The 15376-nt window shown below is 31.8% G+C and overlaps 2 protein-coding genes across 3 annotated transcripts; both read right to left on the reverse strand.

The window, feature by feature from the left end:
• Window positions 1–9483: 9483 nt before the first annotated feature.
• LOC108487165 (LOB domain-containing protein 16-like) lies at window positions 9484–10191 on the reverse strand. The gene is made up of 2 exons (XM_017791434.2): window positions 9892–10191; window positions 9484–9819 (listed from the first exon to the last, which is right to left on the reverse strand). Exons 1-2 carry the CDS (start codon window positions 10189–10191, stop codon window positions 9484–9486), a joined length of 636 nt encoding a protein of 211 aa, XP_017646923.1.
• Window positions 10192–11125: 934 nt separating this feature from the next.
• LOC108451839 (deoxyhypusine hydroxylase) lies at window positions 11126–14775 on the reverse strand. Of its 2 annotated transcripts, XR_008286092.1 has the most exons (8): window positions 14369–14673; window positions 13828–13961; window positions 13490–13725; window positions 13267–13405; window positions 13035–13161; window positions 12663–12781; window positions 12410–12567; window positions 11126–11398 (listed from the first exon to the last, which is right to left on the reverse strand). XR_008286092.1 is itself a non-coding variant. In XM_017749565.2 (7 exons), exons 1-7 carry the CDS (start codon window positions 14523–14525, stop codon window positions 12535–12537), a joined length of 945 nt encoding a protein of 314 aa, XP_017605054.1. In that variant the 5' UTR covers window positions 14526–14775; the 3' UTR covers window positions 11945–12534. The 2 variants fall into 2 exon arrangements, 1 of the variants encoding a protein (XP_017605054.1); XM_017749565.2 differs by lacking the exon at window positions 11126–11398 and having other exon boundaries at window positions 11945–12567; window positions 14369–14775.
• Window positions 14776–15376: the final 601 nt, after the last annotated feature.

Here is a 15376-nt window from a genome sequence, read left to right on the forward strand (position 1 = left end):
GTATGTAACGTACCAATTCATATATTTTAAATCACCAATTCAATCTTATTTCAATCATGAATAGGGTATTCATATATGTATACGAAAGCTTTATATTCAAATCATTCATCAATACTTCATTTGAGCATTAAACATATTACATGTCATCTCGATTCCTCATTTCGTTTCATTTTTATCGCCCGATGAAACTTAGTAAACAAACTCAAATACGCTAGTACTCATCACATCTGTTGCTCATCCAAGCTGAATATATATTTGTCTCAGGTTACCCTTTCGGGCTAAACCTTTAAAACGACATCAAGTTACTCGTCCGAGCTAAACCTATGTCAGATGTATCTTCGAGTCCGCAAAAAATGTTGGATCTCGATAATCATCGATAATCAATCCATACCCATGTGTACAAGACCTTTACTAAGTTCATCAAGGAAATTTCAATATAAGCTCATATATATTTCTTTACAATTTAATCCAAATCTCACCTTTTGTACTAAATTGTAAACATTCCAAATTTTAATTAAACATACATACATTCATAATTTTCAAATACATAAAAATTTAAACACAATCACACCATATGAACTTACTTGATTAAATCAGCAAACGAGTTGACTTGAAAGGACTAATCGATATTTTTTTCTTTTCCTCAATTATCCTCGGTTTAGCTCAAATCCTAATCTAAATAATAATTCAATCAATTTATCTATTTCACACATCTTATATCATCCTATTATAAGCATATGTCAGTTCAACTTCATTATTTGCATTCCCCTAAAGTTTTGAATTTTATTCAATTTAATCCTTAAAATCAAAATTGTCATAACTTTCAAATTTGAGCTTCGATTTTGAAACAGATCTCAATAACATCCTTCTAACGCCCTCTACTATCTATAAATATAGAAATTTTACACCAATTTTGAAATTTATACACTTTAATCCTTAGATTCAAAACTAACAATTTTCACTGTACAAACTAATCTTTTTTCATATCTAAGCTTAAAACCTAGCCATTCAACACCAATTTCATCAAGAAATCATCAATGGAATGTAACACCCTTACTCAACCCAGTCACCGAACCCGAGTAATAAGATGTTACAACATAATTTAACAATCAACCAAAACTTAACTTATTAAAAGAAAATCCAATTAATTATCATTAGTCTATATATACATATATATTCAAACATATTATAATCTAGAATTCTACATGGACCTAATTACACAATACAATCATATAGAAAGTTAGAATTGAAAAATTATGAAAGTTAAAGGTCAATATTTAAAATTCATAGGTGGTACTGATACCAAATCGATACCTCACTAAAAATCGATACCAAAATTTGATTTTGTTTTTTTTGTAAAGAAATGGTATCGGTAATTATTTTAGGGTATTGATATTTTATGAAAAAGTTTCGATACTTAAATAAAAATCGATACAACTGCTTATATGTTTACGTACCGATACCAGATGCCAAAATATCGATACCTAATATCCAAATGGTAAAATTTCATCTTTAAAGAGTTTATACCATGCCATATTTACCTAGCAAGCAAAAAACAATAATATCATCTATTTAAACACTTAATGTCTAACCAATGTGCCCTTATTGACACCATAATTCAATATTCAAATCAATCTCACATTTCACATTAACTAATAGCATTCAAAATTCACATATTCAAACACCATGCATATCTCTAACTTACCATATTTCAAATGCCACAATAAGACTTCTATCAAATATCCAATGAATAGTTCACCAAACCAAGACATGTTCAGACCAAACCCTAATATCATATATAAGTATCTTGTCTAACTTCATACTATCTAAAGTTGCATCACATAAAATCATTGTTCAAAACATACCATATCTAATATATATATATATATATATATAAATATATTTCTACTACATATATGAACACATAACTCTTATATAATTCCAACCAAATCACTAAATGACCATTAAATACAAAATGAGTTTTAAAGTCTTAAAAGACTTCCTAGGTACATGCCAAAAATCAAAACAAAACATCACCAACACTCAAGTACGGTATTTTCGCTAGATACCAAGTTGACGAGTGAACCGGATAGTACCTAACCTGCGTACATAAAATAAAACCGTACGCTGAGTAACTCAGTGATTTTTCTATAATCCGAACATTAAAGCAAAATATAAATACATTTACATACTCAAAAAAAAATTTGATAAACTTATATTAATATCTACAAACCCATACAAACATTATTTTACTTTAAATATTTTACAAATACCATTACATGGCAAACTCAACTCATGCATATCCATTTCCCATTTGATTTCCAAAAACACATTTAATTCCCATCACTTTCTATTTTAATAGCATTTTCACTTTAATAATATTTTCCATATTAATTTAATAATTCAAATTACCATTTATTTTCTCTATTAACACGACTTGAACTCGAACGGATAGATGGACCCAACCAACACACCAATTTGGCATCCAGTGCCTCATTAGATAAATCCAAAGCAAATAGTTGCGCCCAGTGCTATAATGAGTTGACACCTAGTTAGGGGTGAGTATTCGATCGAGTCGAGTCGAATCGAGTCAAAAATTTTTGAGTTAGTCGAGTTGACAAATCCTATTTTAGCAACCGAACTCAATTTGAAATTTTTTCGAATCGAATCGAATTGAGTCAAAAAATTTCGAGTCAAATCGAGTCGAGTTAACGAATCCTATTATTTATACTTAATGTTGTGTTTAGATGGACCGATTTTTAACTAGTAGATGAAGTACAAGATTATTTAACTACATGAATAATATAATGATTTAGTCTTTTTAACTTAATGAGTAAACATTTATCAAAACGACTTAGTTTTACCTTTTAACTTAATTATTTTGAATTTTAACTTTTAATAAAGTAAACATTTATCAAAACTACGTAGTTTTGTCTTTTCTTATTCAGATTTTCGGATAACTCGAATTGTGTAATTCATATTCGAGTTAAACCGAAAAACTTAATTTTTTATTCGAGTTGATCCGAATAACTTGATTAACTCAAATAACTCGAACTATTTAATTCAAAATTTGAATTTTTTATCGAGTTTTTCGAATCGAATCGGATTTTACTCACCCCTACACCCAGTGTCTCATTGATTTAATCAAAGTACATTGGCATTCAATGTCTCATCGACTTGTAATCGAAATAACCCTGAACTCTTCCTATACTATGGCATGCCTCCGACTTAGTCTGAACAGTTAATATGGTTTTCGTTTCATATTTTAATACCAACCAATGTTTCCAATCCACATTTATTCTTAACATATATATATACAAATTTATTCAAATGAATAACAACCATAGTATCCTAATATATATTTATATTCAATTCATGCATTTAAAAATACATATATTTCTCAAATATACACAATTGAGTTTTTATAATCTTCATTGATTCAATTAAGCTCAATTGAACAAGAAGCTACTCAACAATGGTATCATCTAAAATCTTAAGCAGTACTAAAAAATAATACATGGGTTGACTAGCTTATGGTATCAGGATTCCAAAAATATAAAAATTACAAAAAAATAAACTAAATTGACTAATCAATTGAACCTTGAAAAATAAAAAACCCTAATTCGTTCACCCTATTGTTTTTCTTCTCCACCTTACACAAGCAAGAAACGAAAATCTAAAATTTGTTTCTCTTTCTCTCCCACTATATTTTTTGTTTTCATTTTATTCCCATCTCATTTTCATTTCATCGTTTCCCTTTTTTTTATTATGATAAAATTTTATAACTTATAATAATGTTAATTATAATATATATAACATACATACATAATAACTTTACTCATGACCGTCCACTACTATAAAGACATATGTATAATTGCATTATAAATCCCTTAGCTTTGTTTTACTTTATATTTTAATAATACTTCCCACTTTTATCATCTACACAATTTAGCTCCCATAATAAAATTAAGCACCAATTCAGCAAAATTAACTATCTAAAATTCAATTCACTTCCAACATAATTTCGTAAATATTTAATAAAAATATTTACAAATTTGGTTTACGAAAATATGGTCCAGAAACCACACTTTTCAACACCTCTGTCTTATGGGTCGTTACATGAAAACTTTTAGAAACTTTAATAGTTTTACAAATTGGTACACGGATGAGCTAAATCAAGTTTCCACGACCTCAAAAACATAAAAATCACAAGAAAAAGAGTAAATTGAACTCACCAATCTTTAACCGAAAGTTTGAAGCTTTGTACCCCAAAGTTTCTTCTTTTTGTTACGGTTGAAGAAGATAAAGAAGAGAAATGTTTTGGCTTTTTTTATTATATTTTTATTAAAACTTAATTAATCTTCTATAAGCATAATTAGAAAAATTGGTGGATGCTTATTTTTATCCACCACCGTTTGGCGACTTAAAAAGGGTCCAATTGCTCAATTGGTCCTTCAGTTAGTTAAAAAGTTATAGCGATTAACTTTTACTATTTTTACAATTTAGTCATTGTACCTTAATTAACTATCTATTTGGCAAAATTAATGGACCAAACTTTAATTAACCTTTATACTATTCAATATTTATGGACTCGAACATCAGAAATAAGGTTTCGAAACTATCGTTTCCAACACCACTAGAAACGGGTTGTTACACAAGTCTTCCTCTTCCATCATTCTAAAGCAACTAATGATGCCATTTCTAGTAACATTAAAGTGGATGCCCAAAGCCTTACTCATCTCTCTAAGTGTCTTTAGCTTATTTAATAATTTTTTGAATCCTATTAATAATACCCAAATCAAAGATAGATAATTGAAAGCCCCTTTCACCAACAACTAGTTCCTTAATATCTTTCCTATTTTTTTTTTGTTTCCTATTAAAACAAGATGCACCAAAAATATTATTAAATTCACCTACATGTTAAAGGTATTTTGTTTAGTCTTATAATTTTTTTTCCTTTTCTTCTTGTTGGGATCGACCCGATTAAGCAACAAGTAAAAAAAAAATAGCGGAATAAATTGCGAAATTGAACACACAAATTTAACGTGGAAAAACCCCTTCAAAGAGGATAAAAAACCACGAGCAAAGATAATTTTACTATAATGGCAAAAGAACGAAGAGTATAAAAGATGGAGATAAAAACTAAACCCCGAAAACTCGAAAACAAAGAACCCTCAAAACATAAACACAAAATTCTCTAAATGTGTTATGAGTTCTAATCTCTAATGGGTGCATTTTCTAAGGTTGTAAAAGAGCCTATTTATAGGCTAAATTCATAGGTCAAATAATAATAAAATAATCTACACTAATCAGAGTTTGATTGAAACAAATAAACAGAATGTAACTGAAAGGTTATTTCTCAAATTTGACTAAAATATGAGTCATACTCAACAAATCTCCACATTGACTCATATTTCCACAATGCCATCTTTGCCAAAGCTCGTCATGGGTGTATCTTGAACTATGCAGAAAATTAATTGATTCGAATATGTGCTTAAAAATTGGAAGACTTTTAGCCTTTGACTTGTACACTACCAAATTAAAACTAACTTGAGTCTGATTTTCACGAACACAGTGCCCTAACTTTTCAAAACCTGCATCCAAAAGAGAACCTCTCTTAAATGAAACGGTCATACCTTTTTCCCTCCTATGACCAAGTTGCCTCCGCTCCAAATGAGTTGACTTTGACTTCGTAACGGATGAGGGACGTCCGATTTCACCGGTCACTATAGAACCTTCCAGAATATAAAGACTGCCGGTTCTTTTACCTTTTAACAAAATAAAAACTCCGCGAGATACTTTAATGTCGCTCTACTCGATGTTGATTTTGCATCCTTTCAAGTCTAATATACTCAAGGACATGGGATTCTTTCGTAAATCATGCATATACCTGACATCTGAGAGTCTCCTAATCATCTCATCGTGTATCCTAATTTTAATAGTACCAGTACCAATTACCTTATTAGAGTTATCGCTCGTTGACACTAACAAGAAATCATCACTGGTTTAATTGGCCAAATTAGCACCAGCTGCATCTTTCTCGTTACTCTCAACAGCTCTTTTATTTTGCAGTTTATAACAATCTGCTTTGACGTGACATAACTTTTTACAATAGCAACACCTTTTGTCTCATTTTTTTGATGCTGAAGCTTGCCTATCTGTCTTGCTATCCAAACCAAACTTATTGTCGAGTTTGTCTCTACTCAACAAATGAGCCTTCACATCTTCGAACGAGAGTTTGTCTCTGCCATAAATCAGGGTCTCACTGAAAGACTTGTATGAAGGGGGTAAAGAGCACAATAATAGCATAGCCTGATATTCATCGTCAATATGAACCTCAACATTCTTTAAATTATTTAAAAGAGTAATGAATTAACTGATGTGATCTCTAAGAAGCTCATCTTCGTTCATGCAAAACGTAAATAGACATTGTTTCAACACTAAACGGTTAGCCAAAGACTTAGTCGCATAAAGAGTTTCTAACCTTTTCCACAAGGCGGGTGAGGTCTTCTCTATCAATACCTCATGCAATACCGTATTTACGAGGCACAACTGGATTGCAGACAAGGCCTTTTCATCAAGCTCTTCCCATTCTGTTTGATTTAGATTCTCAAGCTTTTTCCTGGTAACAATCTTTTTCAAGCCAGTTTGAACTAGAATTGCCATCATCCGAACTTGCCACACATTGAAATTTGTCTCACCATCAAACTTCTCAATTTCAGACCTTGTTGTTGTCATCTCTGAATGGGTTGATCTATGAAAATTGAACTAGCTTTAATACAACTTGTTAGGATCGACCTGATTACGCAACAAGTAAAAAAATAGCAAAATAAATTGGGAAATTCAACACACAAATTTAACATGAAAAAACCCCTCCAAAGAGGATAAAAAACCACAGGCAAAAATAATTTTACTATAATGGCAAAAGAACGAAGAGTACAAAAGATGGAGATAAAAACTAAAACCCGAAAACAAAGAACCGTCAAAACATAAACACAAAATTCTCTAAATGTGTTATGAGTTCTAATCTCTAATGGGTGTATTTTCTAAGGTTGTAAAAGAGCCTATTTATAGGCTAAATTCATAGGTCAAATAATAATAAAATAATCTAGACTAATTAGGGTTTGATTGAAACAAATAAATAAAGTTTAACTCAAAGATTATTTCTCAAATTTGACTGAAATAGGAGTCATACTCAAGACTTCCCGACTTAACTCTTTTGACATTGTTTATTTTCAACCCAAAGCCTTATTTATTTCTTCAACATTGTAACCTAAAATGCTACTAGACCTGTTCATAGGTTGAGCCACCCGGCCCGGCCCAAAGGCCCGCCCGAAATGTGGGAGGGTTTGGGCAAAAATATATGCCCAAAAAATGGGCTTGGACAAAAAAAAAGACGGGCCAGGCCTCGGGTAAGGCATTTTTGGCTCGGGCCCGATCCGAATTCACTAAATGACAAAAAAATCTATTTTTTTGTTTTTTAACATTATTTTCTTATTTTTTTCTCCCCATTTTGCTACCATTTTACTATTATGTTGCTACTATTTTGTTGTTATTGTTTGGATATTGTATAAAACTTATTTTATTGTTAATTTTGTTATTATTTTAAAGATATTTGTTAATTTTGTTTCTATTTTAGAGTCATTTGCTCGTTAAGTTGCATCTATCTTAGTGTTATTTAAGTATACATATTTTTTAAAATTTATTTTCAATTTGTTGAGAAATATTTATTTTGATGTTTTTAGTATTTTGATGTATTATATATATTTTAAATTATATAAAATTAATATGGGCGGGCTGGTCTGGGCTCGGGTTTTAACATTTTTATCCGAATTGGGCTTGGGCAAAATTTTAGGTCCATTTTTCAGGTCCAGGCCTAAATTTTTAATTGAGCCCGGCCCAGCCCGACCATGCACACCTCTAAATACTACAGAGTCTTGGGAATTTTGAAATTTTAAGTTCAAGTTACATTATGTGTAAATATCATGACTGAATTCTTAGTCTATATATATTTTGGTTTAAATCCTAACACGTGTGGGTCTAGTCTAGATTCTAATATATTTCATTTATCAATTTATAGTTTAGTCTAAATTCAAATATATTTCAATTACCAATACATTTGTTTCGCATTATAATGACTAATTCTAATCTGGTCATAATTATACTGATCGTAATTATGATTCCATTTGTGCTTTATGCTAATTAATTCGCTTACAACTATGCAAATATATTAATTATAATTGTGATTATAACATAATTAATAAATATAAATCTCAAAATTACATATGAATTTTGGTCAAATATTATTATATCAATAATTATGTTATTGATTTATGAAAATTAAATTAAACCAAAATTTTATATATAAAATAAACAAACATAATAATTCATGTATAATATTAAAACGAACTTCATACTTTTAAAATTTATCCTATTAAATCAAACCCACGAACTTCATACAACAATATTTTTCTTTGATTGGTATTAATATTGTTGTCAATATAGAAGGACGTGGGTTCGAATGTGTTAAAGCGCATTATCCTCTTATTTAAAGATTGTGGAGAGACTATAAATAATTTTAAACATTGTATAAAAAAACAACTTATAATGAGATTAATGTTAAAAGCTCAAATTTTGTATGGGAACTAAATAAAAATAAAGGCAGTAGTATCCACCATATACTGTTCATTAATTCTTTTAATTAATACTTAATTCCATCATAATAATAATTAGGAAAAAAAAACAAATTAACCTCAATAATCAAAACTCTTTTTCACTGATCTTTTGACAAAGATCAGAGTTGGAAGTGTTTGTCACTGTCTAACTCTCAACAAAGAAAAATATAAAAATATATTTATAACATGGGGTTTTGTTCTTTAAGAACAAGACTGTCAAAGAAACAGACCATACTATCTTTTTTTTTTGCTTCTTTTCAAAGTTTTTAATCATATTTTATACATCCAGTTCAGTTAAGTTCTGTCCTTTCTTTTGTTTCTTTAATGTCACAGCTATTCTTTTCCCCTTTCATTGAGCTCACTTTCAACTAATCATCAATCACCTCCAATTTAAATAATCATCATTGGAATAATTACTATACCATTTTTTTTCTTCTTTTTTTAAGTGGAAGTAATGGAGTCCAACAAATGCAATTTTCAGCTTAGTTTTTTTTTTTTCCTGTTTATAGTTGTTGTAATGCAAGAAATAGAAACAAAAGTGATCTCTATGCCAACTTAGCTTAGCTTACATGTTCTTTGTTTTGCAAAATTATAAATGGGATGTGATGAGCTTGCAAACATGATTCTTTGATTAATGTCTACAATGGTGGACAGGTTGTAAACCTGAAGATCAACCCTGTGTTGGGGCTTAACTTTTTTGTTCTAGTTTATTTTTTATTGGAAATCAAGATTTGGGTGAGGCTTAAATTTTATATACATAGTTGTTTTGGGGAAAAAAAAAAAAGAACATCAGCATGAAACTCCATGATCAGTTTCTCATCATTCTAAGGGCAATTGCTTGAAGCTCACCCAAATCACTATCACATGGTGTCTTATTAGGATAACCATGGAAAGAAAAGTCTTGTAAGCTTTGTATTTCTTGCATATTCATGTTGTCAGCTGTGTGGAGTTCAACTTCAACCGAATCAAGAGAGCTTTGTGGGGAAATTGGATTGTTGGAGCTGCTTGGATAAGACAGAAATGAAGGGAATAAACCAGAAAGGTGTCCTTGCCAGTACTGAGTACCGTTGATGTGATTTGAATTCATGGCATTTTGAGCTAGTTGAGCCTTGACTTGCATTAATTGAGCTTGCAGGAATTCCACCTATAAAAAAATGGTTGCATATGTTTGTTAAACTGTTAAGAGATGATCAAATGGGAGCTTCCATAATTTTACCTGTTGTTGCAAGGCGAAAATATGAGCAACACAACCATAAACAGGGTCTCTAATCCTTGCTTGAGCTTCATAAGCAATGGTGACAACCGCCTCACAACGATCATGAGCTGGGATGTGCGACAATAATTTGGAGACATTGCTAGCACCAAACACTTTGTGAATGGCTGCAAACCTTGCAGGGCCATGTTCTGAACTAAAGTAAGGTGCAAATATACAGTCTGTGGCACATTTTCGTCTCAGAAACTTGCATGCACCGCAAGGGGAACCAGGTCCTGTGGCAGTACTACCAGATGATGCCATGGCAAGTGAACAAGTTTGGGATAAAACAGAAAAGAAAACAAAATGTAGAGAAATAGCTGGAGATCAGGGACAAGTGATATAAATATGTTAAAAATTTGCCAAACCACACGAGTACACTAGGAAATAGTGCCAAAAAAAATCGGGTTTTGGGGTTTAGGGTAGGGGGAGAGGAGATCCTTAAGGGGCACAACAAAAGGGGGTAGTCTTATAAGAAGTGTGAATGGGGGGACATTGATGGTCATCATGTGGGGTGTCAATGGAGACATTTAATAATGGTTTATGCAATAAGGGTTTATTATTTTAATGGGTTAGACCAATTTACTATATTATTTAGACTGCTTTATATTTATTTGAAAAAAATAATAAAAAAGGTAAATATTTAATGGAGTCCTTGTATTAGGAGTTAAATTGTATTTTATCTCATTTATTCAAAAAATAGGTAAATTAATCCTTATACGTTAGATCAAAAGAGCAAATTGATTTTTTTTGTTGAAAATTTCATTCATTTATACTATTAAAAATTGACGTGACTGACAAAATAACTAAACAATTATACATAGCATGTCACATGTACCTCATTCTTAACAATAAAAATGAATGAATTTTTAACAGAAAGACTAGTTTGTTGTTTGATCTAACGTATAGGGACTAATTTGTCCATTTTTTGAGTAGAGAGAGCAAAATACAATCTGACTCTCAGTATAAAGGCCTCCATGATACTTTTATCGAAAAAGAATAGAGTTCCATAAGGATTATTAAATACATCTTTTTAAAAGATTAAATCAATGTTTTTAAAATTGAATTGTTGATGAACTATTTAAGTTATCAGTTTGCCGTCCAACTAGTTTAATTAAAAAATAAAAATAAAAAATATTTAAAAGAAAATTTATTTAACTGATTCATATTAATTCTTAATCTAATCGATTCAATACCATTTTCTAAATCGATTCTCTATCCAATTTGATTCAAACTGAATATCAATGAAGTGCTATTTTATGACACCAAGTGTTTGCATGCAAGTTTACATTAGACTAGCCCTTCTCATTTATTTCATACAAGAAGTTAGGTATCTGGTAGCGTTTTAGATGATTTTTAGTACAAAGCTTTTCATTTTTCTTATCTAAAATAGTCCGCCGATCGCCGCACCTTGGAAATGCTGCCCTTTGACTTTGTCGCTTTGTGGGCGCTCCTCTAATTGCCACACGACCTATCAACATTTTTGAAGATTCATTATGAGTAATTTTATATAATATCTATCTGAAGAGAGAGTATGATCTATGAACAGAAAATTTTAAAGCTAAAGTGAGGGTCAAAAGAAAATCAAGTAATGAAATACTAGTGGCTGCTTTTCTCGTTGAGAGAAGATGAAGCAGCAGGAGATTCTTTAGCTTTTGTTCGTGTTTGGAACCTGTAAATTTGACTTTGATTTACCTGCTTAGTGCTCTTCTGCCTAAACTCCTGTCTATAAAATTACTCTATTAATAACAATCTTTATCTTTGTTTATATAATTATTCACTTCCAAGTTATATGATTACCAGATTTATTTCATTCTCTTTGGGGTCTTTTTTTTGGTCGGTAAAAGGGTCTGATTCAATGTTTATTGTCACCAATACACGTTATTTCCTTGCGAATTTTACGCATATGAAAAGCTTTCCACACCACACAACAATTTATATTATATATACCATTCATAAGCTAGAGTTCACAGATATGCGATATAATATATAGATAAATGTATGTATGCATCAGCCATTAACTGCAAACATGGAATTATATCAATCAACCCAAAAAGTCTAAAGCCAACCAAAACAGCTGGAACCATAAGAAAAAATGGCCTAAGAACAACCATGCAGCTACATCAACATGACAACATGCAAAGAAAAACACCCCCAAAGACTCAATGTCAGCCAAGAAAACACAAAGCAAAACTAAGATAGAAGGTTCATCATTCCCTAACACAGGAAAATGGAGTTTTGCAAACAAAATATCATAGTTCTGACTTCATCTTCCTCACTCGCTAGCTAAGCCTCTGTCACCACATCACAGTTTTGACTTCATTTTTCAACAAACTGGTTTTCAAAAGTCTAAAGCAGAAACAAATGCTTTGAGTTGTTCCCTTTCTTTCAAGTTCTAAACAAAAGGGACATCTACAATAACTTTGCAACTTCATTTCTTTCGGTATTTGTCTTCTGGCTTTTCTGACAATATAATCATTACCTGTGGTGAAAATTTTGTAATTTGCGGCAAAATGGAGAAAATTTTGCCCAAATAAGATGATTATATGTTGTTGTACTTTAGAGTTTCAGCTTCTGTCTTTTCCCTAGCTCATGTTTTAACCAGATCTAATGCACCACAGGAGTTTGCATGAAGAGGAACTGCATACAAAAATGATTAGGATTGTCATCATCAGAAATAAAAGACTTGAAATAACAATCATGCTTGATTTAAGTTAGAACTGTAAGTTACATGCCTCAAATGATTTTCCTGCTCTCTCAAATTCCAGCATCCTAAGAGCGACTTCACAGCTCTGTGAGACAATGGGCTCAGGATCCCTAGCAAATTCCTCAAGAAGTGCTACACTTTGATCATCTACAACATGGGCACAATGTGGAATTCAATTAGACTAACCCAAGAAGTCAGAACAGCAAAGATGAAATATTCATAAGCCACAGTAGTAATCCAAGAAAGTGAAAAAAGAGAGCAGATCTCATTGCTCAGCAGTACTTATTGCCTATCCCTTATGACAAATGACAACAACAAAAATTGGCCCAAAAAAGTCGCATTATCAACCCTCACAGAAAAAGCAGTTTATGTTGGACTATTGGCATCACATAGTCATTACCTGCAATGGAACCGAGAGCTTCAGCAGCTTCATGTCTAACCATTGGATGCTCAGTCTCATTCCTGAGTATACTGCTAAGTGCAGCTGAAGCAGCTTTATTTTGCAATTGACCCAAGACATAAGCAACCTGCATTGTAGCAAGTTGACAAACATAAAGATCCCTCTGGTTGTAAAGGAAACACATTAAGGTTGCATAAAGACTAAGACATTGATTAAAATAACACTGTCAAACCTCATGCTTCAACAAAGCACTTTTGGCCCCCAAAGAATCAATAATGGCAGAAACAGCTTCCTCTCCACCATGGTTCCGAAGAGCAAAGAGAGCTGAATACCTCTCATACATGCCTCTTGCTTCATCCAACAGCACCTCCCTTAATATTAGACAACATTGTTAAATAGCCTAAACAATGACATGGAAAATTTAAAGTTGCATCCATCACCAATAATGAGAGTACCTAAGTTTATCAACAGATGAATGAGATGAAGCTGGTGCAGCAGGATCAACTGACAAGAAGGGTGACTTTTCTGTCATGGATGATTTGTCATTACTACCATTGGATTTTAACTCCTCAATTCGCTGGAGAGCCAGTTCGCATGTTTCACGGACTTCTGGAGCAGGATCTAGAACCAAACTATTCTTCAAAAGAGGAATGTTACTCTCCAAACCAATGGCACCAAGTGCTTCAGCTGCCTGTAGCAGAATAACATATGAACAATTTAAGGAAAACAGCCATTGTATAACAGATATAAACACAATACATAACCGTAGAACAACAGTGTAACATGAACCAACCTCATGACGAACGATGGGATGCAAAGAAAGATCATTTAGAACTACTTCCAAAGCAGGAATAGCTTCAGCATCTTGCATTTGACCCAATGCAAATGCAGCTTCATGAGCCAACAAATTTGATGAATCCCTTGTCGCTGCAAGAACATAGATTGCGACAAAGATTAGACTATTCAGTATGGTTAACACTTAACAGAGCAGAATATTTTACTATTATTAATTCATTGATAAAGTTACCATTTACTCGTTTTATTTTGTGGGATTTTCCAAATATATAATCAATTATTGCAACAAAACCATAGAATTTATCCCAGATCAAGTCACACTAATTCCCATCTATCTATGCATTTTCTACATTAGTTTGGCTCCAAATAAAATGATGCAAATGGAATCAGAAAAAAGTACTAAAAAAATTGAAGTAATTACTCTTCTGTTTAGCATTACTTAATTATATATATACTTAAAAGACACACATATCCTCAGGCAGAAACTAAACAAAAGAAAAAGACGAATAGAGATATGTAAAATTAGGAAGCGCATGGACCTTGAATGAGAGCGTTGCGAGGGGCAGGGCCTTTGAGGTTGCGAAGGGAGAAGAGAGCTCGGAAGCGCTCGGATATGGGTTGTGTCGGGTCAAGCAACCGGTCGCATAGAAATTTCTCCATGTAGGATGCTGATACGCCGTCGACCAAGGAACACATGAGCGGGCGATGCAGATCAGTTGGCGGACCCTTGAGAAGTGGCTTGGAAACGACGCGAATCGAGGTCCGGGGACTAGGATTCTTTGTTAAGAGGGAAAAAGATTTGGGCAAACTAAATTGATAGTCACCAACTATTAGTAAATTTACTTTTTAGTCATTTAACTATGAAAAATTACAAAAGATCACTCCGTTGTTCTATTTTATCTTCTTCTTCTTCTTTTTTTTTTTTTTTTTGACAACTTTTAAAATTGATATACTAAAAGTTTTGACCCTCAATTTTCATTTATTATGTTGGTCTAATTTTAATTCTCAAAAAATTAGCTCTCTATGTTTAAACATTATGTATTTTTGTCCATTATTGCATTATTTTTATGATTCTTTCATTGAAAAAGCTTAAAAAAACAATTTATTAACTAAATTTGATAGAAAAAATCAAAAAATAGAAACACCCAATATCATAATTTTTACCTTTTTATTCTTTTCTCTTAATGGCTCTGGTTTTCACCATTAGATAAAAATTTAATGATTGAGATTATTCTTCTCCAATTTTGTAAGATTTAAGCTTGAATTGTTCAACATCAATTCATGCGAGTTGCTTTTTTTGTTGTCATTATTGTTACCCTCTTCGACAAGTATAAAGAATCTTAACGTAATATTAGAAGGAAAAATGAAACCCATATTTGAAATCATCAATGTTTGGACCCGAAGATGCAATACGTTTAGTTGAGTTTGACAAATGAATAAGTTTAACATATTGGGAAGCAAGAGTTTAGATTAGACTTATCTATGAGCTAGACCACCCAGAACGAAGACTTGTCCCGAAAGTGAGAATGTTTGAGTAAAAGTATATG

This window comes from Gossypium arboreum, chromosome 7, assembly GCF_025698485.1.
Source record: "Gossypium arboreum isolate Shixiya-1 chromosome 7, ASM2569848v2, whole genome shotgun sequence".
Lineage (NCBI taxonomy): Eukaryota > Viridiplantae > Streptophyta > Magnoliopsida > Malvales > Malvaceae > Gossypium > Gossypium arboreum.